This window comes from Artemia franciscana, chromosome 20, assembly GCF_032884065.1.
Source record: "Artemia franciscana chromosome 20, ASM3288406v1, whole genome shotgun sequence".
NCBI lineage: Eukaryota > Metazoa > Arthropoda > Branchiopoda > Anostraca > Artemiidae > Artemia > Artemia franciscana.
The window spans coordinates 17,248,636-17,273,383 of NC_088882.1; the positions used below are offsets into that span (position 1 = coordinate 17,248,636).

The 24,748-nt window shown below is 35.7% G+C and overlaps 1 protein-coding gene across 1 annotated transcript in view; it reads right to left on the bottom strand.

Annotated features, from left to right (window-relative positions):
• Positions 1–23,708, bottom strand: part of LOC136039818 (BAI1-associated protein 3-like) — a gene marked incomplete in the record, with an annotated part of 299,965 nt that extends 276,257 nt beyond the window's left edge. Inside the window, 3 exon segments of the mRNA XM_065723725.1 lie at positions 11,712–11,886; positions 20,000–20,476; positions 21,392–23,708. Of these exon segments, the coding sequence (XP_065579797.1) occupies positions 11,712–11,886; positions 20,000–20,454 (630 nt within the window).
• Between the last annotated feature and the right edge of the window lie 1,040 nt (positions 23,709–24,748).

The window sequence follows — 24,748 nt, forward strand, 5'->3', positions numbered from 1 at the left end:
CTGAGGCTTCGGTAAAAATCCTTTTCGCCTATCTCAGACTTTAGTTCACCCCCTGTGAGCCCGAAAAATGTAAATAATAATTGTCTTAGATACCTTTAGGATTTTTCTCTGTTTGTCCAGTGGGATCCACAACCATTTTTTGAGGCATGCGTCATCTTCATTTAAATTTGCATAAGTAAACAATAACATCTGCCAAACTGTGACATACTAAACACTTGTATGTAAAATGTACACAATACTCGTCTTGGAAAACTCCCCGAGGGTTTTTACTATCTGCCTAATGGGATCAACAACCACTTGTTGAATCCTAGTTCATCTTCATTTAAATTTACATAAGTAAACAATAAAACATCCTAAACTGTGACATAACAACTACTTCTGTGTAAAATATGAACCGTAGCACCTGCATGTTGGAGAAAGACCTTAGGAGTCAGGGCATGACATGACTCCTAGTTCACATGTGGGGATTTTCCATTTGACTCGCATTTAAAAAAAAATATTTTGAAGAAAATCGTTTTGAGACGCGTTTAAAGAACATCTTGAAGAAAAGGGGTCAAAAACGACTTGAAGCGTATTTAAAAACATTTGAAGAAAAAGTTTTCTAAATGCTTAGAAAAAAACATCTTTAAAATATCTTATAATCAACAAAAACCTGCATCATCTACATTTAAATCTACATAAGTAAACAATATCATCTGCTAAATTCTAACGTAATAACCACTTGCGTCAAATATAAAATGTAGACACTCATGCGTAACACCGGTAATGAAGTTATGAAAACATGTGTGCTCTACTAAGCATTTGGCAAATACCCAGTAGCTTCAAAAAAATGCAAGTACCAGGAATCGAAGAGATACCTTGCTCACTGGATTCGTTGATAGCATACTGTCGTCATCAAAACAGCGTGTCTGCAACATCTTGAAATGGCAAGAGGTATTAAACTGAGAGTTTCAAATGGTTATTTGAGGGGGATTTGCAAGCAAAAAAACAAATATTGAATAAAGGGAGGGCAAGAGATAAACCAAACAACCCTGTTCCTGCCAAAGTCATCAAAACAGCATATCTGCAACATCTCCAAAGTTGCTTGGGGGATCAAGTTGGAACTTTCAGGTACTTTGTTGGAAAGGGAAAGGAAAGAGTGCGGCATATTTTATGCTGGAAAGGGAAGGAGATTTAATTCTTCATAAATCGTATCCGTTCTTTTTAAACACATATTCGATAGTGTTAATGTATCGCTTGGTAAATACAATAGGGAAGAATTATCTGGATTCTTACATATTTCTCCCCTTATTCCAAAATTTTTTGGCGAAATATCATTTTCAATCAACTGGGCTAAGGGAATTTAGCCCAGGAACTTCCACTTTCAATACATTAAAAAAAACACATAATGCTTGTCGAACATTAGCAACACAAAAATGAACTGAAGTTTCAAGTCTTGGTAATAATGCCTTCTTTGTCATCCATGTCATCATCATAGTACAAGAGTAAATTGCTTCAATGTCTGTAAAAAACAAAATGAGCCATATGATTTAGATTTCTTTCACGTTCTAGTGGGTAATTAAAATTTTGCCTCCCAGAATAATGGTAAACAGAATGAGCAACTTTGACTCAAAGAGTCCACGCAAACAACCAGTAATGACGTTTCTTCAGAAAATTATGCTGATTGGTTGGTATTTCTCATTTTCACTACATGTAGAATCAATGTAAGTTTCTGGTATTTCTCTGCCTTTCAATAATTCAATTTGTTATGATGAGCCTACGTTGATTTCTCATCTCCGTGCCCTGGGATCCTAATGCTTGGTGTACACTTGAGAAGATGAATTACTCCTGTTAGTTCTGAGACCATTGCTTCTTCTGAGAAACTTGATAATTTCAATGATTTAAAGAATATGAAAATTACAAATTAGAATGTTATAACATTCAGAAACAACTATTGTAACAACATTTTGATTGAAGAATTGAAACGCTTCGAAGAATACCAGGGGTAGGAAACATGAAACTAGGTCATATAGGTATTAGGTGACATATATTACAATGATTGATACTTTAGTCTTACACCTTTTAGTCTAAAAATATGCAACTAGTATTCTATTCTTCCCAATCTAAGCACGACTTAGCAGCTTTCTCATTCTAAATCAGGCCAAATCCCTGACTATACACCCCATACTTGCTGCCTAAGTAATAACTAAACCTCTTTCTAAAAGTTTTGAAACTGCGGAAACTCTTTTCAATTTATAAGTAAATTGAGTGATGGCTCTCTGGGGATGGTTTCTGTAATAAGGCTATTCCACAGAGCAATATGAAAAGAGCTTAATAAGTAAATTCAGTATGGTTTTTTTTATCTGTAATTAGTTAATATTTATACGGGAACACCTTTTTAGTAAAGACCAATATCTTTATAAGCAATTTAGACATTTTTCATTTGTTTCAGACTGGCAAAAAGAAAAAAAGAACATTACGATATTGGAAATTTTATCTAAACATACAAACGGCCGGCTAATGTTTTTCCCTTTTATAAAATACAACGGTTGTCCAGAAATTAGCCCCCTTTTAAAACTAAAAATTAAACTACCAGTGATACAAAAATATTATTATTTACATCTTAAAACTATAAAATTTCTCTATTTTTCATCATAGTGCCCAAAGACACCGAAGTGCTTGTCATGTCTTTTAATTGTCTTGGAAATTTCCTCTGTATCAAAACTGTTGCCTTGAAATTTAGCCAGCCAGTAAACTGCCCTTCACATTCTTTTCAACATTTCACAGTTGGATTCAGAATGTATAGTCAGACAACATTCCATAAAATTGACGAGTAACCTTGGCATCTTAAGAAACTGTAGCCATGACTTTCCTTGCATTCAAAGTTCGACTGGCTTTCTTCGGCTTATTTGGAGATACGGTTTGTCCGACAACGTTGGCTGTCCTTTTGTCTTAGCATTGACATAGGTCACCAAGTCTCGCGGCCAGTAACAGTTCTCTTCAAAAACGCTTCTCCTTAAGTTTCATGCTGAGAAAAAAGTCTATTGTATCAATCCTCTGTTGAGTTTGTGGAAGCCAGTCAGCATTTTCGCTACTCAACGAGCAAAAAATTTGTGATATTCAAGGTCTTTGGGCAGTACCTCATGTAGAAGACTAAGAAATTTCTGAAACAGTTCCATGGCTGTGAATTGACGGTTATCATGGATGTTTTCATCAGCTTTTTTCACCAGGTTGTCACTGACAGGAGAAATCCTGCTTCTCCTTTCTTCATCGTGAGTGCTATTCCTTCTATTTTCTAAAAGCCCTAACCATTGACGGACAATACCTTCACCATAAGCTCAACATAGTTTACGATAAATTAAGGCTGATGAGTGACTTTTGCCGAAAGAAATCATATGAAGCTGCACACCTCGCACTTGGTGATACTTTTTACTGTCTCCCTCATCGCATGGTAAACGCACAGCTGTACAAAACTCCACTTCACTCAGCTATAAACGTACTGAGCTGAAATGTACACTGTTGTGCGTATGATTGAGCTCCTCCCATTACTCCTCTAACTACGCATAAATACAGGTTATTTTCTGGATGGCTCTTTTAGGGCATCCATGTTTGTACGATTATTTTCGGGGGAAAAGACCGATTGCATGACTGGTTGACAATGACTATACTTCAATTTTCGTCTGCTATAAGCCAGCTTCACCATCCAGGTTACCCGGGATTTTTTTTTTTTGTGTGTGTGTGTGTTTTTTATCCTCCGACCTGAGTCAGCTTTTTAATCTATGGACAAATTGGTAGTAAACATAATTTTGTATATTCCTGTAGATTTTATTCTGCCGGAGGTTCCAACACAAAAACTAATACTAAATGGATAAATTTATTGAAAGAAGAGACTAACAATGTTCTGTCAGAAAAAGTGATAACTGGTCAGAATGAATTGAATAAACCCAGTTTACAAAGCAAAATTCTAACGGAGCACACTTATACCCGAATTAGGATGACTTAAGGTAATTCATAGAAATTATTTGCTAGAAATCAATAAGCCAACTGAAGTGTTTCGTTTTCCAGTTTTCTATACTAATCCTCATCCTTGAGCATATTATCTTTTCTCCACAAACACAAAATGCATTGGTCTCCAGGCTACGGCATTTGGATTCTTTCAATTTATTCTTATTTTTGTATTTTGTCTTGTTATGTAAATTTTTGTTGTTTTCACTCTTTTTCGAACAAATATAATCCTAGTAGAATTGTCTCATCAACTTTGTCATCCGTCTCTAAACTGAACTTAGTTGGTTTAGATGCCAGCACTTAGAATAGCACTTAGGATTATATTCCCTCTCCCATTCGAGGAAACACCAACCCCGTACTGATGGTGATTTACCTAAAGACATTTAATTTTGGTTTTCTTGTAGATTCGCTCTGTTCACAGGGCAAGATATAAAGTAGAAAAGGTAAATTTGGTGGCACTCAACTTTATAGTCTAAACCGGTGGTGCAGATCTCCGTTCTATGGCCCCTTTTCCAGGAAGTGCAAACGGAGAGGAGGGAGTAATTTTCTGCTTCCACATACCCTTTATGTTTACCTTCCCCAGATTCCCCAGGTACTCGTTTAAAGCTGGCTTGACCCTGGCTCACACCAATGACTCCATTTTAACACAAACAATAAAAATTGGCGCGAATCGACTCTCCACCTGAAACTCATTAAAAAAGGTTAAGAATAATTCAGTTGTAGTGTTATGCAAGAGAAAACCAATATTTAATTAACAGGTAGTAAGTATCATTATCTCCATTTTGCTCAATCCCTTTAACCCCTTACCCTCTACAATTTCAGATATGCAAAAGTGAAATAGTTTAGGAAGGCCTCCGTGAGCTGAAAAAATTATAGATTACTAATCCGGGTTGCAGCGGTAGGTAGCAACCTAGTAAGAGACGATCACGTCCAATACTAAGAAACACAGTAGCCCATAACTTCAAAAAAGGGTCAGATCAGAGCACAAACTATGTTATTATAATCACCCTGTCCGAAACCCTTATGTGGGAAACCTGCAGCGCCTAGGCTTGTATAACGAGGAAAACCCATTGGCTTAAAAAAAAAACAATATAGGTGATATGAACTACGATATTCTGTATCGACGGCATCTTTTTCTCCATTCTTTTTCCTGAGCCAGCAGGGCACTGGAAAATCATAGAGAGCTGTTTATCGGCTCATTTGAAAGGAAATTGATGCATTGAAAACCTTTCTTATTTAACAAAAAATATTATTGCTCAGGTATTATGGCTCAGGCGTCGTAAATATTTTTACAGTATACATAATAACTTTAGCGACTCTAAACTAAACTTAATATTTTTTTTGTGCCCTAAAAAGACATTGCGTATACTTATATGAAAAAAAAATTGGATAGTGATGTTTTTCTAACAAAGATGGAACGATATCTTATAAGCTTCAAAGTTTTGGTTTTCTTTTTTAAGGTTTTTGAATTGTTGTAACCCTTTGTTGAAATATATACAAATATTTTTGCAATTATCAGTTTTTTGCTTTTTACGCAATTTAATGTCTTTTCATACTGTCTCTTTTCATAGATGCTTGATTATTGAAGAAAGTCCGACTTCTAATAAGGATTTCTACCAAGCTTCCAATTTTGGTTTTCTATTTGAGGTGTTTGAACTGTTGTAATCCCTTTTCAGAATATATACAAATGTGTTTGAAATAAGCAATGCATGAAAATCTTCATTTTTTTTTTTAAAGTGTGACACGTTTGACAACGTCATTGCAACATTGATGTATATAAAAATGACGTCACGAACGTTGTAATTTTTCAAAATTTAGGCTCTTAACGAATTTCTTCAGACTTTTGACCTATCTAGATGGTTTTTCAGGCCATAATATCCTGGATACAAGTTCTCCCAAAAGAGTATGGAGTTGCTTTTAAAGAAAAATACATACATCCATAAAATTACTGCTCACTTATAAAGATAGTATATATATCAACTAAGCTGTAAAGCTATCAAAAAACCATTAAGGATTAAATAATGATAGTTTACTTTATAGAATGAAAACAAAATAAGCTAAATTAACTTCGGTTTTCTTTTTCCCGAAAGCAAAGATAATATGAAAAGAAAGAACCAGAAAAACAACAAAATTCCCCTCTCTGAATTAATGGCAATAAATTTATCCAAAGACATAATACCTTCATTATAAAATCAACTTCTTGTCTCAAGATGGGAAAAGCCCCGTGTTTCAAACTCGGAATTAATTGGTGAATTCCCCACTCCTGGGGGAACAATCTTAATGAGAGTCACAAACAAATCTTCCTTAAATATGATTAGGCACATATAAAAGAATAACCTAGTATCTTGTCTTTCCTAACGAAAATTTAGAGGAAGCATTCGATTTTTCCTGCTACTTTTTTTAAAGAGCACCCTAATCTAAATGTATAATAAAGAAAACATTTATAATTACAAGTACTCAAGATTTCAAATCCAAAAGACCAATTCCACGTTTGATGTAAGCTAATAAAAGTTCTCGTATATACTTTACTGAAGAGCTTGAAAGAAATCCAGGTTAGTTTTGTGATCAACTGGTTTAATCATGGCCGTACCCAAAAATAGTTTTTTTCCTGTGGAGATTGCTTCTATTTGAAGAATACAACTTCTGACTCATCAACTCTAAATTTAAGTCCAGGCCTTGCGTAGTTAAATTTTGATGACACAAAACCTCGCTAATATCCTGGATACTGCGACTAAAATTGAGAGTGTCGTCTGCACATCAAACTAGAGACAAACTAGGTACCGGCAAAGATGAAGCGCGAGGAAGCGCTTCATCTTTTACATCTACTACTACTAACTATACAACGCAGCACCAAGCTGCCTGAGACCAACACAGCTACGCATGCTCCTCCCCGATCCCAATCTAATCAAAGTATATATATATTTACGACCTACCAGAAATTTTCCATTTCCTTTAAATCGTTCTTTATGGCATATTATCACCCGAACCACGGACGACCTACTTTCCGTTTAGAATGTGCAGAACGTGCCCAGAACGCAAACCGTGCCCTAGCCATCTCAATCTTTCTACTATTATAGCCCTAGGAAGCGGGGTTCAACAACACTTTTCGTACAGCCAACTATTTTGAAATAGCCAGACATCTAGAACAATCCGTAGGCAATGCTTCTTGAGGATATCTAGCAAATATTCATTGCTTTTCGGTGCGTCCATGCTTCAGAACCACATTTGACAAATGCCGAAAGTCTTCCAAAAACTAGGCCTCCTCCCATGCAACTTTTTTCCCATAATGGTTTGATCAAAATCTTGAGATACTCATTTTGTTCAGCATAGCTGAAAGGCCCAATTAATTGGCCCATGTCTTTGGAGATAGCCTGACCCTCGCAGCCCCTGGAAAAAGGTATATAAGGTATAAAATTTGCCCATTTTTTACGTATAGTATTTTTTATTGGGAGGTATGCATACACTTTTCTGGTGGGGAGCAGAGGAAGATTTTTAGGCTGGTTTGATTTTGCAGGGGTGGAATTTCCTACCGAAATAGACGTTTCCAGGGGGTGAACTTTTCAGCGGAAATTTTGTACTGGGGAATTTTCCAGACTTCCTGCACGAAATTTCTTTGCAGGTCTTTTTCTCTCTTTACCGACTCAATTTTACGCTTGGAGATGTTAAGAGTAATTGTCCGGGTTAAATTGTCACCAGGATTGAATTTTCCAGAGCAAATTGCCAGGGGAGAGGGATTTTTCCGTTGAGGTGCAGCAAGATATCAGGGCATTATTTAAAAAAACAAACAGAAATTAAATAAAACAAACAAGTTTTTTTCGACTGAAATTAAGGAGCAAAATTAAAACTCAAAACGAACAGAAATTATTACGTATATGAGGTGGGTCGCCTCTCCTCAACACCTCACTCTTTACGCTAAAGTTTAAATTTTGTCCCACTTCTTTAGAAGCGACTCCTGAAACAGAAGAGTCGTTTAATTAGACCAATAAGTAACTTTTTTTAAGTGCTGAAAAATTTCAGTGTGAAGAGCGAGGTTCTGAGGAAAGGGCAACCCCCCTCATATACCTAATAATTCTGTTTTTTTCAAGTTTTAATTTTGACCCGTACTTTCAGTTGAATTTTTTTTATTTAATACGTTCAAGACTTATATGAATTAAAGAGCGTGATAGGGTATTTCCGACAGTAAGATTCGTACAAGAAACGGCAGTGGTCTTCAAATCTTTTTCAAGAAACGCAGTGTAATTTTTCATGCTCCGAGTTTTCAGAATAAGATCATTTGGAATAAAAAAAAGGGTAACAATGTACAGTAAACCCAAAATATCCGTTGTAAAAGTATAATCTTAGTCTTAACATTATGGACTAAATAAGAAATCATATAAACCATGGACTTAAGTCAATTTCAAATTTCTGCCAAATCCTTGGTATCTACTAACAACAAGCTCATTTACATTATCAAAAATTCAGTAATTATAATCCCATGAGAGCAACTCAGGATCCATTTTTTTTTTACCGTCAGTGTATTTATTAATTTTTGCCTTGGTACCTTCATTATAATATTTCATAATTCTATTTTCTAGCAATTAACAACTAAAGATTAATATTCCCAAGATGAAATAAAATACCAGGTAATGTAAACATTCTAAATGGTATAAATCCAAAGTAAACGAAAATAGTCGGTAAGTAATGAATACTTATGTTACGGGGTATTTTATTATCGTAAAAACTAAAGGCTGTGTGCTTCAACACTTTTCTTTTATTTAAGGACACACAAAACCTAAAGGATTCACATTATGTAACTACGACTAATGCTGCACACAACTCGTTGCAGCATCAGGCCACCTGAGGTCAACTGAGATACGAAGACTCCTTCTCAACCCAACCAGTTAAAAACTTCACTCTTTATTCCTTTTTCACAAAGGTCCCGCATGGCAATGCGTGAAATGTAATGTAAACATTGTCCATTTTCCTTCCCCGTTGAATACTTGTAAATTAAAATTGTAAATATAAATTTGTGTAAGTAAGAAAAGAATTAAAGGATACTGTAATAATTAGTTTTTGTTTTGTTTTTTCTTTCTGAAAGAATAGAAAAAATATATATATATATAATACAGTTTAGCTGTTAATTGTTGGTGGTATAAAATTAAGATATAATTCTATTTTTAATTGGTATTGGATTTACCACTTGTTTTTATATATGTTTGTTAATGAAAGCAAGTTGTGAGCCTGTTGAAATTGAATATAATTCAGAATTGGTAATTTATTAAGTTGTAGTTATGCCATCTGGGGCTACACGGAAAGCAGGTCGTCCTCGTTTGGGGTGAGAGGATGTCATAAATAAAGACTTAAAGAAAATGGGAACTTCCTGGGAGGGTGTAAAGAGGGGAGCCTTGAATAGATTCGGTTGGAGGAGGAGCGTGCGTAGCTGTGTGTAGCTCAGGTGGCTTGGTGCTGCAGTGAGTTAGTAGTAGTAGTAGTAGTAGTAGTAGTAGTAGTAGTAGTAGTAGTAGTAGTAGTAGTAGTAGTAGTAGTAGTAGTAGTAGTAGTAGTAGTAGTAGTATATGATGAAAGTGTATTGAAATTTGTTTTTTGAAATTTTTTTTTGTAAATTATTGATGCCACTACAATGAAGGATTTCCTAAGGACGGTAGAAAATCGCTCCTTATTTAGGAAGTGTAATGAACTTGTTAGTTGTAATATTTTACGTTTCGTACACTTTCTGAATTTTTGACTTTTACAGATATTGTATTTATAATTGGTAAAGTTGAAATTTTACGAAATTTGAAAAGGTATTAGAATAATTGTTAATTTGAGTGTAGTAGATTAGTCAGTACGACGAAGAATGATTGTGAAGATGGTGGGTCAATGTAGAGCAAAGAGAAGAAATTCTAGAAGCTCCACTAAATTACACCAATAACAAAAACAAAAAGGTCCCAATTCTATCAAATCCTTTAGTAAGACTTCTTGTCGCCCAATTCAGGGATAACCTACTTTGCGTTTAGCACCAGATAGACGATCTGGCTATCTGTCTTCCTTCATATGCTATTAAATTAAAAATAAAAGTTTTTCAACTGAAAGTAAGGAGCAACATTAAAGCGTAAAAAGAACAGAAATTACTACGTGTATGAGGGGGATTGCCCCCTCCTCAACACCTCGTTCTCTACGCTAAAGGTTTTTAGTACTTTTAAAAAAGCTTCCTATTGTTCTAATTAAACTACCTTGTGTATCAGGAGGCGCTCTTAAAGAATTGGGTCAAAATCGAAATTTTAGCATAAAGAGTGAGGTGTAAAGAGCGTAAGGAGCAAAGGGGGAAATCCCCTCCATATACGTAAAATTTTCTGTTCGTTTTGTGTTTTAATGTTGCTCCTTACTTTCAGTCGAAAAAATCGTGTTTTTTTAATTTAATTTCTGATCATTTTTTAATAATGCCAAGAAATCTGGGCCTACCTCCACAAAAAAATCCCCCTCCCCACAGAAATATTCTCTAGACAATTCAATCCCGGGGAAAATTTACCCCGGACAATAATCCTTAAACAACTCCATGCTTAAAATGGAGACGGAAAGAGAAAGCAAGACATTTAAAAAGGATTTTGTATAGGAATTCTGGCAAATTCCCCTACTTTATAACTTCCCCTGACAAGTTCACCTCCTTGAAATTTCCCTCTTCGTAGAATATTCCCACGTAGAAGACCCCCCGGCAACCCTCCCCACCTGAAAATGTATACATACTTCACAATAACAAATACTATTTGTAAAAAAATGGGCAAATTTTATGACTTAAAGACCTTTCACCTGGGGCTGTGGGAGGTCATGTTGTATCCAAAGGCATAGTTTTTGAACCTTTCATCTTCGATGAGCAAAATTTCAATCTCGAAATCTTGATAGGGCGACTTTGGGAAAAATGGGCGGGGGAGGGGGCAGGTTGTCCTCCTATCTTTTCGGTCGGTTAAAAAAGGACACTAGAACCTTTAATTTTTTGTTTGAATGAGCCCTCTAACGATATTTTGGGACCATCGAGTCGGTACGATGACCCCTGGGAAAAAAAGAAGAAAAAAACAAAACAAATAAACAGGCATTCGTGATCTTTCTTCTGGCAAAAAAATGCAAAATTCCACATTTTTGCAGATAGGAGCTTAAAACCACTACAGTAAGGTTTTCTGATACACTGAATCTGATGGTGTGATTTACATTGAGATTACTTTACTTTCAGGGGATATTTATTCCTTTTTTAAAAAGCAAGCAAACTTTCTCAGGCTCATGGCCTTTAATCAATAAGACTAAACTTAATGAAACTTATATATTTAGAATCAGCATAATAAGCCGATTCTTTTGATATGTCCATTGGTATCAACAACAATTCTTATCACCAAAAAATAACCTATCGAAAATATGTCACATACTATCCTTAACCTTTCAAGGTGCCCACATTCTAAAACCATAGTAGGCTACTATCATTACCATGGCCTTCTAATGTTAGTTCGGAGACTCTACTTCCTGTTGTTCTAAGCTGCCCTCAACTGCAAAAAAAATACTCTGCACTCTGGCAAAATGAAACTTGTTTCCTTAAAAAAGAAAGGATTGTTGTTTGTTGCGGATGTGTATAGCCCTAATTGTTCAGCACAATAATCATGGTTACTAGACGCTTCAAACCTAATCAGGTTTAATTAACGGTTTTCTTTTTTCTAATGAAGCCTTGAAGCTTTTCTGAAACATGAGGCAAAGGAATCACTCACCTCGGGCTTAAAACCCAACATCGTAGCCTTTGGCGCATTTCCCCAAGGAAGAATTCCATCAGAAGATACAATTTCGGTGGAATTCTCGTCACGAAGCTGTTGAAGCCGACGGTTTTCCTGCCTCCAGCAAAGAGCAGTAAAACTTTCAAAGAATGATCTGTCAACATCTTGTATCCTAGCAATTGGAAAGTATTAATGACAGAAAACACGCTAAGAGAAAGATAATAATAATTTTCCCTTAGAAAACTTTGAAAATAGAATAAAAAAGATTTAAAGAAGCATCAAAACTTAGTGAGAAATTAAATATAGAAAAGTTTCTTCTACGTTTTAAGCTAAGAAAGGAGACTATTAGGCTTACGAAGTTCCATGTCTCAGTACGGCTAAATGATATTTACTAACGAGTTTTATAGATAGGCTTAGGAGGGTAATTTCTAGTGGTAATTTCTACTAATAAATGGGAATATTTCTTTTTGAAATATAAGACTTTTAAAAGGATTCTCAAAAAATAAGCATTGATATATCTTTTATGCTGAGCCGGGGCATATTATATGCAGTAAATTGAATGCAAAAATTATTGATGTTTAAACGATACAGCTATGGACAAGCAGATTAACAAGTCAGCTTTCACAATTTCAGTTTTTCTTGTGCATTGTTGTTGCTTAGACCTTCGCCTCACAAAAGCCTCGCTTCATTTGGGTGGTAGCTAAGGCATTCAGTTCTTGAACAGGGTAATCGGCATGTTATCATTTTGTCATGCTTCCCTTTTTCTTTTTCTTTTTTTTGAATTTGAAGCATTTGGACTATTGTAGCTTATGTGCATTCTCGTGATTCCAAAATTTCTCTGCAAAAATGGTCTTGATTTTAGCCGGATTAAAATAGATTAGGTTTCAAAACAAACAATAAAATGCACAGTCAAGAGAAGTGAAAAAGCCCTCCCGCCTCTTATTCATTTCTTTTTTTTTATGGAAGGATCATTAACCTGAAGATAGAAATTTTTCATATGTCAACACAACATCTCATTTATGTTAAGTAAACGAAAAAAAAACACTGGGATATATGGTCTTTAAACACTGGGATATCTATTTTTCTTTGTTTTGCTTTTTATTTTAAAGTTTGAATTTTAGGTTCGAGTTTTTTATAAAAACAAGCTCACAAGTGGAAACTTTTTTTTTATTATTTTTTTTTTTTTTTTGCTTAGATTCCGTGTGTATGGCTCAATTTCTTACCGAATCTTATCAGCCGTCAGAGGTTTTTGTTGGCTATTTAGCCACTTAATTCAACAATCTGTCTTGGCTTTTTTCTACAATTGGCCATGACTTCCACTTTTCCCACAACTATTCCCTCTTTTGTTAAATTCAAAGCTAATTTTCCCAGCCCTGGCTACACAGAAAAGAAATCTTTTTTTTAAAAGATGCGTAAATTGTCACTTCTAATAGAAAAATCAGAACAAACAACAACAACAAAATAAAGGAATGACGACGAAAATAAACTAAAATCTTTACAACCACCAGGCGGAAACAACCACTCGATATAAAAGAATAAAAGGCCAAAGAATATTTATATCTATTGATAAATGAGTTTCAGCATAAAGAAGAAATTTAAAAAAAAAAAAAATAATAATATTAAAATAGCAAAGATAATCTAGTCATTGCATAATCCGTAGATTTTTGTAGTTCCTCAACTTTTTTTTCCAAGGAATAACCATTAAGGCTTCTTACAAAACCCTGAGCACTTAGAAAGTATCCAAGATTTATGAATATTTCTGTCGTGTTGATCCTCTAGTTTAAAAAGGAATCTCTAAGGTACTATTGTCAAATTTATGTAATTTGCCCATACAGTAAAAATATTGAGATGAGAATTACGTTGAGGCTCTGAAATGTTTAACGAGGAAATGACACTTAAGTATGCAAATCACACATAGTCCAGAGACAAGTTCTATTCAGGAAGCCATGTCTTGTCTTGGTATCCCGATCAGCTAGAAGAAGCTTAGAAAGTGCTCTAGGACAAACCTTCCAAGGTATCCTTAATGCATACTCCAGAAACGACACGCATACATGAGTAAATCCAAAGACGATATGTGCACTTGAAATTATCTGCGATGTCTGAAGAAATGCTCGGGGAACAAGTTTAAACTTACAGGGAGTAGTTTGGAGGGTGGTCGAGCGGACTCCAAACTTTGTGTTGGGAAGCGGAAGAGGTAAATCAAAAGACACAGGTCATCAAAATAGTATATCTGAAATGCCCTAAGAACTGCTCAGTGGATACAGTTAGACCTTTAAGACAGTGTTTCATGGAGGAACGGGTAGAGGTTGGGCAAGGAAACTCTAAATTTCGTGTTCGGGTGGGAACTGGCTTTTTTTTTTTTTTTTTTTTTTTTTTTTTTTTTTTTTTTTTTTTTTTTTTTTTTTTTTTTTTTTTTTTTTTTTTTTTTTTTTTTGATCTGCCAAAACGCTGTTACTCTCTAAGCTCCAGTGATATTTATAACCTATGTAAAATGAGGCAAAAGATAATGTTTGCTGCCAGGTTAAATTTTATCCAAATTTGAATTACAATCCAGCATTAAAAAAAAATCGTGGTTTACAGGGACGTGGTCACAGTTTGACTTGGTTAGGCCTGGGAATGATTTGAAAAACGATCAGAAATCAATTCTTTTTTAAAGCAATGTTTCAACTGAATGTAAGAAAGAACATTAAAAGTTAAATGATCATGAATTATTGACTATGTGAAGGTGACTTCTCCCTCCTCAACGCCTCGCTCTTTGCGCCATAATTGGACTATTTGTTTAAACTTTTTAAGAATAACTGCTAAACCACAAACAGATGTTGAATTTATACGTCATATATATTCAAATTGAAAAAAGTCTTAAAAACACAATTCCTGGGGGGAAAATATTCTGAGGGTAAGTTTACCTCGTGTTAAGTTTTCTTACGTCAAGATTTTCAAATTTGAATTTCTCTTTGGAAAAGTTTTTGAGGGTACCATTCCTGTAGCGAATTCAGGGGCAATTTCTCAACCAAAATCCAGAAAATTGAACCAACATGTGGACTAAAAAGTATCTAGGAGAAATAATGCTATTTTACAGTTTCCATAGTGAGAAATCATATCAAAATAATAAGGGTATCTGTCTTTTAATGAACGCTTTGTATTTATACTTACACACTTTCCCTTTTGCCTCCCTTGGTGCTTTTAAAGCTGCAAGACACTGCTTCAAAAGCATACTTGGTCAGCGTTTTCCTTATTCGGGAAGTTATATAATTGTTTCCCTAATGTACTTTTGTTAAGGTAAACATGTTGACAATAACAAGAAAGTCGAGGGATTACTTGCTTAGTTCCTTCTAGTGGATTTTGATTTCCAACTAAAAATTTCCTGGGAGTTCAATGCGTTTTCATTTTTTATTTTTTTTCGGCCTTCGTATGGAAGAAGCGGTTATGACACTTCTTATGACGTGCATTTGATTTGAAAAATAAAATTATGGTGTCCTTTTAAGAGTTAAAAGTGATTACGACCAACCAGCTCCCTTTTGTGCTTTTTTGTAACCTCTTATAGTAGTCGCCCGACTTCAGATAGAAATTTTAAGATGTCAATTATTCAAAATTTTAAAAGTTTTAATAAATATGGCTCTAGGGATGAAATTACCCCCATAGTCTTCGGGGGAAGGCCTTAAATTATTCAGATTCTCAACTATTTACAGAGAGGTTTATAGTGGAAAAATACGAGGGAGTATGTCTGATCTTGGGTGTCGAGTAGTTTGAAACTTTCAGGGATCGTTCTCTTGCTCAAGAGAAGGGTATGTGATTTGCTACGGAGCGAACAGGCCAAAAAAAATGTTCGTACTCGATCAGTTTGTAACGTGAAAATGTAAATTCCTGGGCCAAGGGAAGCCTGAATCCATCCTCTCACAAACATACAAAATATGGGACCAAAAAATTTTACTGGTCGGATTGAGACTTACATCCTTTCCACGGTTATATCTACTTTTTTAGGGTTACAATGTATGGGAGTGAAAGTCATAAGAGCCGGGAAAGGGGCTCCTTTGATTGAAAATCATTATTTCTACTCCTGTCTTTGAGGGCCGAAAGCGATTAGAGGGCAGCCCGATTCCCTCTCGTGTCCTTCTCTGATATCTTGGTCTCTTAGCCCCATGACATTGGGTAAAAAATTTCGATAGCCATGTTGTTCGGAAGCGACCGAAGGTCTAATAAATTTACATGTACTACCCCAATAGTCCAAAAGGCAATAGCTCTATACGCTCTGGGTACAAGAGTTGAACATATAGGCTTATTGTATCCACATAAGTAGCCAAATCCTAATCAAGCTGGGCAGAAGTGAATTTTTTTTCTAGATGAGGGGTGGTTTTATGCTAAGTTTATACAAACATTCGAAGAGATATTTCCTAATGGTTATAGGGTGAGTAAATAGAACTAAAATAAATGAGAAATCTTTTTTTTCTATCTACTTTTCCAAACCTGAAGTTTGCTGCTCCAAACGGTTTTTTGGATAGAACGTATAAAAACATTGATAATGTATTTTGTTTTAAGTCTTAGAGATTATGTATTTTACTATAAAGAGACCGCTTATTGAAATAGTCTTTCCTGTTAACTGATTTAATGTCATTTAGTTTTTTTTGCAAATGTTTTAGTTTTCTCGATAAAAGAACAAACCTCGGTTCTCATTCAGTCTAAATAATAGAAAAAAGGTTTATTTTTTTTTCAAATATATTACAATGACAAGCGTATTTTTCAAGCTGGAAATCTCTTAAACTAGTGATTATACCGGTTACTTTCACTTTCATCTCCTTTAAGGAGGCTCTAGACGGTCAATCATTTTGACTAAAAGCTTCCGTCAATCAATTGACTCAAGCATGATTGACCGTCCATATTTTACGCTTGAGTCGAAAGTTGACGGCGACTGATTGAAAGTTTGAATGGCTCAATCGTTTTGATCAAAAGCAGTTTTTCAGATTAGCTTTGGTCAAAATTCAAGGGTTGATTGAAGGGTCGATTGAAGGTTGATTAAAGCACACGTCAATCGATTGACGGAAACTGATTAAAATGACTGACCGTCTAGGGCCTCCTTAAGAAAATACGATTTTGCGACAGCACATCATATTGTGAGCATATGAGCATTTTTTATAAAATACTCTTTTTTACTGATATTTTAATCTTTTGAGTGGGTTAATACTTATGCGCATTAGAGATTAGTCATGCATGATAAAGTAAAAGGAGATCACATGATTTTTTTTTTCTTGGGGCTCAGGGATGTTAGCAGCTCAAAGGCTTAAGCATCGTCAGGTTATACCATGTCAACTTCTCGTTTAAGGTCCATTGGGTCAAACTTGGAAAGGGATAATTTACCACCTAACACCCCTTAAGTTGGGGAATTTTAATTCATTCAAATTCAGACTTGGCAGCAAGGGGTGGTAACCCCAATCTTATTAGGTTAAGATTGATTTTAGCGGAAACATAAAAGTCTACATTTGTGAGCATAATTTATCGCGAATGATGCAGGAGGGTTTCTTCTCCTTCATTATTGGTTAATAGATACCCTGAAGACGGAGAAAAATTACTAAAAGAACCCTTGAGTGCAGTAATCTTGATGAAAATTGTGCCTATAACTTCAGTAGTGCTAGTAGCTCTATTCCACAGCTATTTGTTAGAGATATATCAGGTCATTATTAGAATATATATATATATATATATATATATATATATATATATATATATATATATATATATATATATAATATATATATATATATATATATATATATATATATATATATATATATATATTATTATATAGGGACCCGGGACACAGGGAATATAAATGACGACCGGGACACAGGGACACAACTACAACGGGGACACCGGGGGAAACAGGGGGATGTAAATGACGACCGGGACACCGGGACAGGGAATGGTCGATTAGCAATCACCATCAACAAAGCTCAAGGGCAATCATTAGAATCATGAGGTATAGATCTGAATACAGATTGTTTTCCCATGGACCATTATATGTTGCATGTTCAAGAGTCGGTAAACCTGACAATCTATTTATATGCAAAGACAATGGGACAGCAAAGAATGTTGTATATTCGCAAGTTTTACGTAGTTAAAACCATATATATATATCTATCTATATTCACAGGTGGGACATAGGGACACAACTACAATGGCGCGTAACTATTATGGCGCGTAACGACTTACGCGCGCGGGGGGGCTTGGGGGGGGGGGCGCGAAGCGCCCCCACCAACTAGGTGTTGGGGTGGCGCGAAGCGCCACCCCAACAGCTAGTATATATATATATATATATATATATATATATATATATATATATATATATATATATATATATATATATATATATATATATATATATATATATATATATATATATATATATATATATATATAGATATATATAATTAGAGTCTTTTGACTGGAAGGAGATAATTGTATCCATGCATATAAATAAAAAAAAGACGGTTCAGCTGAGATACAATGGGAATAAGGTAACGTTTTGGAGGAGGAATTGTACCAAAAAAATTGCATTGCCACTTTGGAAATACCGGGGCAACTGGGACAAGCTGCCCCAGGCACCGTAGCTGGGGGGACGTTGCTGGGAGTTGTCCACTTAGATCAAATTTGCCACTTTGATTGAGCGTTTTGCTTGTATTTGAATCGGGAGGGGCACACTATAATTAATTTTCCTCCGGGCGTCTCCGAAATGGCTCTGATTCCCCCGCTGTTTGATAACTTTTTTATTACTGTTAATTATTGATGTTTCCGAAGTTACTTAGATTAAGTAAGACGTGAATTTTCCATTTAGAAACCAGGAATATAGTAATTATTTGTAAGATTAAAAAAACATAAAAGAGGATAATCTAAGAATAATCTAAGGTAATCTACTGATCCAAGTTTAAATCATTGCGGTAATCTAAGTTTAACCATAAAGTCTTTAATATTATATTTTATCACATGAAACTCTTTGCAATTTGAAACCATACACATGTTGCCTTCCTTGATCAGTGCCCCATTTCACATTTTGTTTTTTTAGGGGGCGGGGGTAAAACTTACGGGAAACAATGTTTTTTATTCCCCCATTTTATCGACGAAAACAAGAACACGGGATTTTTAATGAAAATACCATCGTAATTTTTTTTTCAAAATATAGGAAGATCTGGGGGGGGGGGGGTAAATGACATCTCTCCTAATTCTCTCCTCCCCAGAGATGCCACTAGCTTTGACATTATCATATTTTATCGTTGAATGTATTTACGCATAAAATAACCCTGCAAAATAGAAAGAAAACGTTTTCCTAAAAACCTCTATTAATTATAATACTCCGAACGTCTAGGACACGCATGCATAAATGTGGCATTCAATGGCATATTACTGTGATAACAGCCGAAGTGTCTTCAGCTGACCTTTCATAAATCTTCGACAAGTCTTTAACGAAGCAGCTAAATTTACACTAAAAAAGGGGCAACGTAATGGAGATGAAAGTGACATATAAACAGACAAGGGCACCATTTTTGTAAAAGCTTTTGGCAGATGAAATATTGAAATGTACTTTATCTAAAATGATAAGGTACGTAGAACTGAAGTTATAAAGCTGGAAACTAAATTATTAAATTGACTGATTAGTAAAAATGGATATCAAGTCATGGAATGGCTTCGACATAAGGTAATGTCATATCAGAAACGTTATCTCGTTGTTATTTTTCTTTTATAAATAGTAAAATTTGAGTTTTTTTCAATAGCTCATAGTAATTGTTCGAATGATTTTCTGTCGAAGTTTAGATAGTTCTACTATTTCTGTTTAAACAAGCAGCAGCGCCGAGGTATATAAAAGGTGTTTAAAGTCAATATATACTGTAGGATATACGGAAACAAGAAGGAAGTTTAGAGTAAGAGCGGATTGGAATTTTTGGTGTTAGATTGAACAAGCCAAAAATTGGGTTTTAAACTAGACTGCATTGATAAGAAACAGTGAAATATGAGATATATGAGACATACATTTATTAAAAAAGATAAATGAACACTATTCGCCATTTGCCTGCCAAGAACGAATGGTTCTCAATCGTCACCAAAATCTGAATGGTTCTCAGACGTCAGCAATCGACTGTGTATATTTATATACAACGGACCTAATTTATGATCATGTTATTTTTTGGCTCGTATAGATATGTCAATACATAACCTTATAACGCGATTTATGGATATTAGCTAGAAGTGAAAATATTAGAGTGTCTTACTACTCGCTGAGGGTTAAACAAAAATCTTACCCGGATCCTGTTACTGCGCAGACGGGCCATGATAAGCCACAAATAAGTAAATCCTTTCTACTGAGAAATGTAGGCTTAAGCTTTGGCTCTGGCATTTTCAACTTTTCTTGTCGCTCCTCAGAAGAACGTTCCGAGCTCAGCTCTTTTAAACTTGATGACCTTTGACCTCCTCTTGGGCTTTTTAATGGTGGTGGACAGGTCTGAAGTGGCGTTCTAAACGATTTTGAACGCTCATGTAGCATTGGTATAGCTCTTGGACCAGAAGGTCGGTTTTTGGTCAAGGAAGGGGATTGCGTTGCACCGGAGGATTGAGTTGCTTCTAATGATGCATTTGAGTGATGAGGGCTATTGCTGCTTGAGCTATCCTCTCTTCCAAAGGAGAACTTCTTTTGAGAAATTGACAAGTTGGCTACACTGTCACTTACAAATTGTTGTAGTGAATTAAAGAAACTCATTTTATGAAAATTCCGCTTATGCCTAGTAGAAGAAATTTCAATGCAAAAACTTGGGAAATTCATTACAGACCTCTAAACTTAGTCATGGAGATTTATGCTACAAAAAACGGGACAGTTCTAAGTTAAAATCTAAGATTACCTCAGTCTAGGGAGTTTTAACTTAGCTAGAGGTATTTTGTTTCAACATAAATTTTAGGGTTCGCAAATGTCAATTCTAGCTTCATTTAAATTTCACTTTAAGTTTTTGCTCCACAAAAGGAGAACAAAATGATCCTTAACCTACCCTTTTGCGTTAAGGTCAATAAATGACCTTACCATAGATATAAAACGTTGACACGGACAATTTTGAAGAACAACTATTATACTTATTGTTAGGCTAGATTGGAAAAAGAAAAAACTGTCCGACTACAAATTACCAATAATAAAATTCTAAGCTATTATTATTATTGGAATGATTTCAGATTTAATTATCCTTCGATATTGAAAGAGCTTGAACAACCTCGCTTGAGTTTTTCACTATTTGTGGCAAAGCTTCTTGCTTAATAAGCTCCGCACACGTTGGATCCTCAAACGATACAACTCATTCCGTTAGTCTCACCCAAAAGCATGAGACTTAGTTGTTGCTGTCATTATTATTATTTTTCCAGAGCACTCTTTAGAGCGGCTAAACGTAGCGTGTTTTTACAAGCTAAAAATTGAACTGAAAATGAGCTCCATTGAATATTACAATATTACTTCGAACTCCATGATAATATTCTTTTTTTTTAGTTTTGTCAGCCTCCCTCCATAATTTGGTTTATACGGCTGTTCCTTTCTGTGAAAGTTGCATAGATACACGATGAAGAATTTTGTGGAAATTCTAGCCTGATTTAGATCTTAAAAAACCCACCCCACCTACAAAACTGCTTGTTTTTAGCTCGCCTCCCATGCAACTTACCAAGTTTGTGCACTGAATTTAATCAAGTTAAAGAATTTGGGGTTTAAGACGCAAAACCTGAATTTTTCATGTCACGGCGTCACAGTTCAAAGATTCACTATCATGGCACACACTAAGATGTCGGTAGGTAATGCGTGCCTGGCTGTGCAACACCCGGTTGCTGTGTTCAAAAGTTTTTCAAAAATGAAACATGTGTCCTGATGTCCTAAACTTAATCAATCATAACAATGCTCCCGCTTTTGGAAGTCCACTATGCAGGTATGAAAACAACTAAAGTGTCAATAGCTGAACTGTACCTTACCAGTACCAGGTGCTAATGAAGTGAGGATCACCTTTACGCATGGGCAAATATATGGACAAGATGCGGGGAAGAGACTTTTGTTTCCTTTGTGGGAATGTTACTGTAATATTTGTCGTAGAGAGGATTGAGGTACAAAAACATGTTTATTGTGGGAAACATAGCCAGCGTAGTATTCTACTTCTTTCTTCTTGTATTTCTTTTAAGCTCCATTTTCATTTACCGGTTTACGGAAAAATTGGAAAGCTAGTCACCACTTGAAAGTGAAGAAAAAACTAGCGAAAAACTTTTTTTGTGTTCAACAGTTTTGGAAAACTGTTTTGATCGGCTGATTTAGTTTCTGTAAAACGTCATAGAGTACGAAATTTTAGCTGTTTTGGAAGTCCGGGTTTGAAGCTAGAGCGTGGACATTACCGTGAAGCCTCCAAATATGATAAGATATTTATTCCAAAAAGATCTCTATCACAAGCCCTCAAAGGGCCGAATTTGGACTTCAGAGTCGACAAAATACATGGTTGCACTAACAAAGCGAAAAATAAAAAAACAACGAAAAAATGAAAATCATAATGAATAATCAAATTATGAGTCAATAAAAAAACTGCAATAAGTTAATTAAAAAGTAAAAAAAAAATCGGTCAAACTAAACTTGAACAAAGACAAGTGAGAAAAAAAGGAAGGGGACAAAATAAGCAAATAATAGAGAAAGAACAAGAAATATATATATATATATATATATACTAGCTGTTGGGGTGGCGCTTCGCGCCACCCCAACACCTAGTTGGTGGGGCGCTTCGCGCCCCCCAAGCCCCCCCGCGCGCGTAAGTCGTTACGCGCCATATTAGTTACGTGCCATTGTAGTTGTGTCCCTCTGTCCCATCTGTGAATAGAGATAGATATAAATATATGTTTTTAACTACGTAAAACATGCGAATATACAACATTCTTCGCTGTCTCATTGTCTGTGCATATAAATAGATTGTCAGGTTTACTGACTCTTGAACATGCAACATATAATTGTCCATGGGAAAAACAATCCGTATTCAGATCTATACCTCATTATTCTAATGATGTGTCCCTGTGTCCTGGTCGTCATTTATATTCCCTGTGTCCCGGTCGTCATTTGTGTCCCGGTGTCCCAGTTTGTAATTTCTCTTTGAGTGTCCCGGTCGTCATTTATATTCCCTGTGTCCCGGTGTCCCGGTCGTCATTTGTGTCCCGGTCTGTAATTTCTATTCGAACAATCCCTGTGTCCCGGTCGTCATTTATATATCCTGCCTGTGCCCCCGGCGTCCCCGTTGTAGTTGTGTCCCTGTGTCCCGGTCGTCATTTATATTCCCTGTGTCCCGGTCGTGATTTGTGTCTGGGTGTCCCAGTGTGTAATTTCTCTTTGAGGTTCCCGGTCGTCACTTATATTCCCTCTGTCTCGGTCGTCATTTGTGTCCCGGTCTGTAATTTCTCTTTGGGGGTTTTTTCTTTTTAGTTTTTTTTAGTTTTTTACCTTTTTTCTTTTTTCAGTTTTCTTTTTCTTCTTCTTCTTTATTTTTCAGCGTCACTATGAAGTACATATCGACGAACCTTTGTTTTTTTAACTTAAATCTGGTAGGCATTGATGACCTTATCCAAGTCAAAATCCCAAACCCAATCATCATCGCTATCATTTTCAGTTTTGATATGTTTAGACTCTCGCTGTCCAGGTGGATTTTCATCTAACTGCGCGGTTTTGCGTTCTTTAGCCGCAAGCCTGTTTTCTTGCTGTTCTTGTGATTCCTCGGAACGCTTTCTTTTCTTACTTTCTCTATCAGCAGCAAGTTTTTTGGCATAAACTCTTTGAGCAGCTTCCTCGGCTGTTGCCATTGTAGGTTCTTCAGTCATTTTACAATTAAACATTTTTCCGTGAACAAATGTCTTAAATACCGTTAATGACGTCACCGTCATAGCAAAAATGACGACAACTAACTTCATGACGTCAGTCGACACAGAAACATGACGTCACCTGACAGACAGACAGACACACAGACAGACAACTTATTTTTATATATATATATATATATATATATATATATATATATATATAAATTAAAAGGGACACTAAAAAGTCCAAAACGCACAGAAAAAAGAGCGAAACATAAAGCAAACGAAAAACACATAAAAAACACATAAAAGGGAAGCTAAATCGAAACAGGGGGGGGGGCAAGCAAATATGTGCAACGAACTGGGCAGCACCTCACCAAAAAAAGGGAGAAACTAGTTGGATATTTTATTCAATTTTTCTGTGATGAAGGGGACAAATGTTTTTTCATATCTGGAAGTAACGCAGCGAATGGGGGACAAAACTGGGATGGGCTCAGAAACAGCTCGAGGCTGTCGTAATCTGGATGGGGAGTGAAGTTTGGGGAAAATACTTGCCGTGCGAGGATTCGTTATTGCATTTTTTTAAAAACGGAGGCACAACGACAACCGCCTTCGCTCAAGGGTTTCCAAACTAGCTATTTTTTAGGAGCAGAGAGTATGGCATCTTGCCTTAATTGAAAATTATTCGCAAGGCTCTTTTTTGGATTGATTTAAATTTTCTGGTTCTTCTCAATAGATACCAGGGTGCCAAACTGGACAAGCATATTCAAGATGCGGGCGGACAAAAGACGTATAGAACCTTAAGGAGTGAGAAGGGGGGACGCTATATTTATTTAAGGAGCTTAAGGAGGGCGATAGACGCATTAGCTTTATGGATGATATCCCATTTGAAATTTGAAGAAATTGTGACTCCAATAATTTAACCGAGGACAAATAAATTTTAGGAGGGATAGGATTAAGAAAACAGAGCGAGAATTTGAGGAAACAAATCGGCATTATCATGGACTTAGAGGGATTTACTGTCATGTCTAAGTCCAAAGCCTTACTTCCAATTTCATTGAGGATACACATAGGGTCGCTTATTAAATTTCTGAAGTACCTTTCAATAATCTTTAGGTCATCAACAAATTTCCAACGGTCAGGAACTTCCTTTGCGAGGCTGTTGGTCATGACTGAAAAAAGGAGGAGGCCTAGGAGAGTTCCTTGGG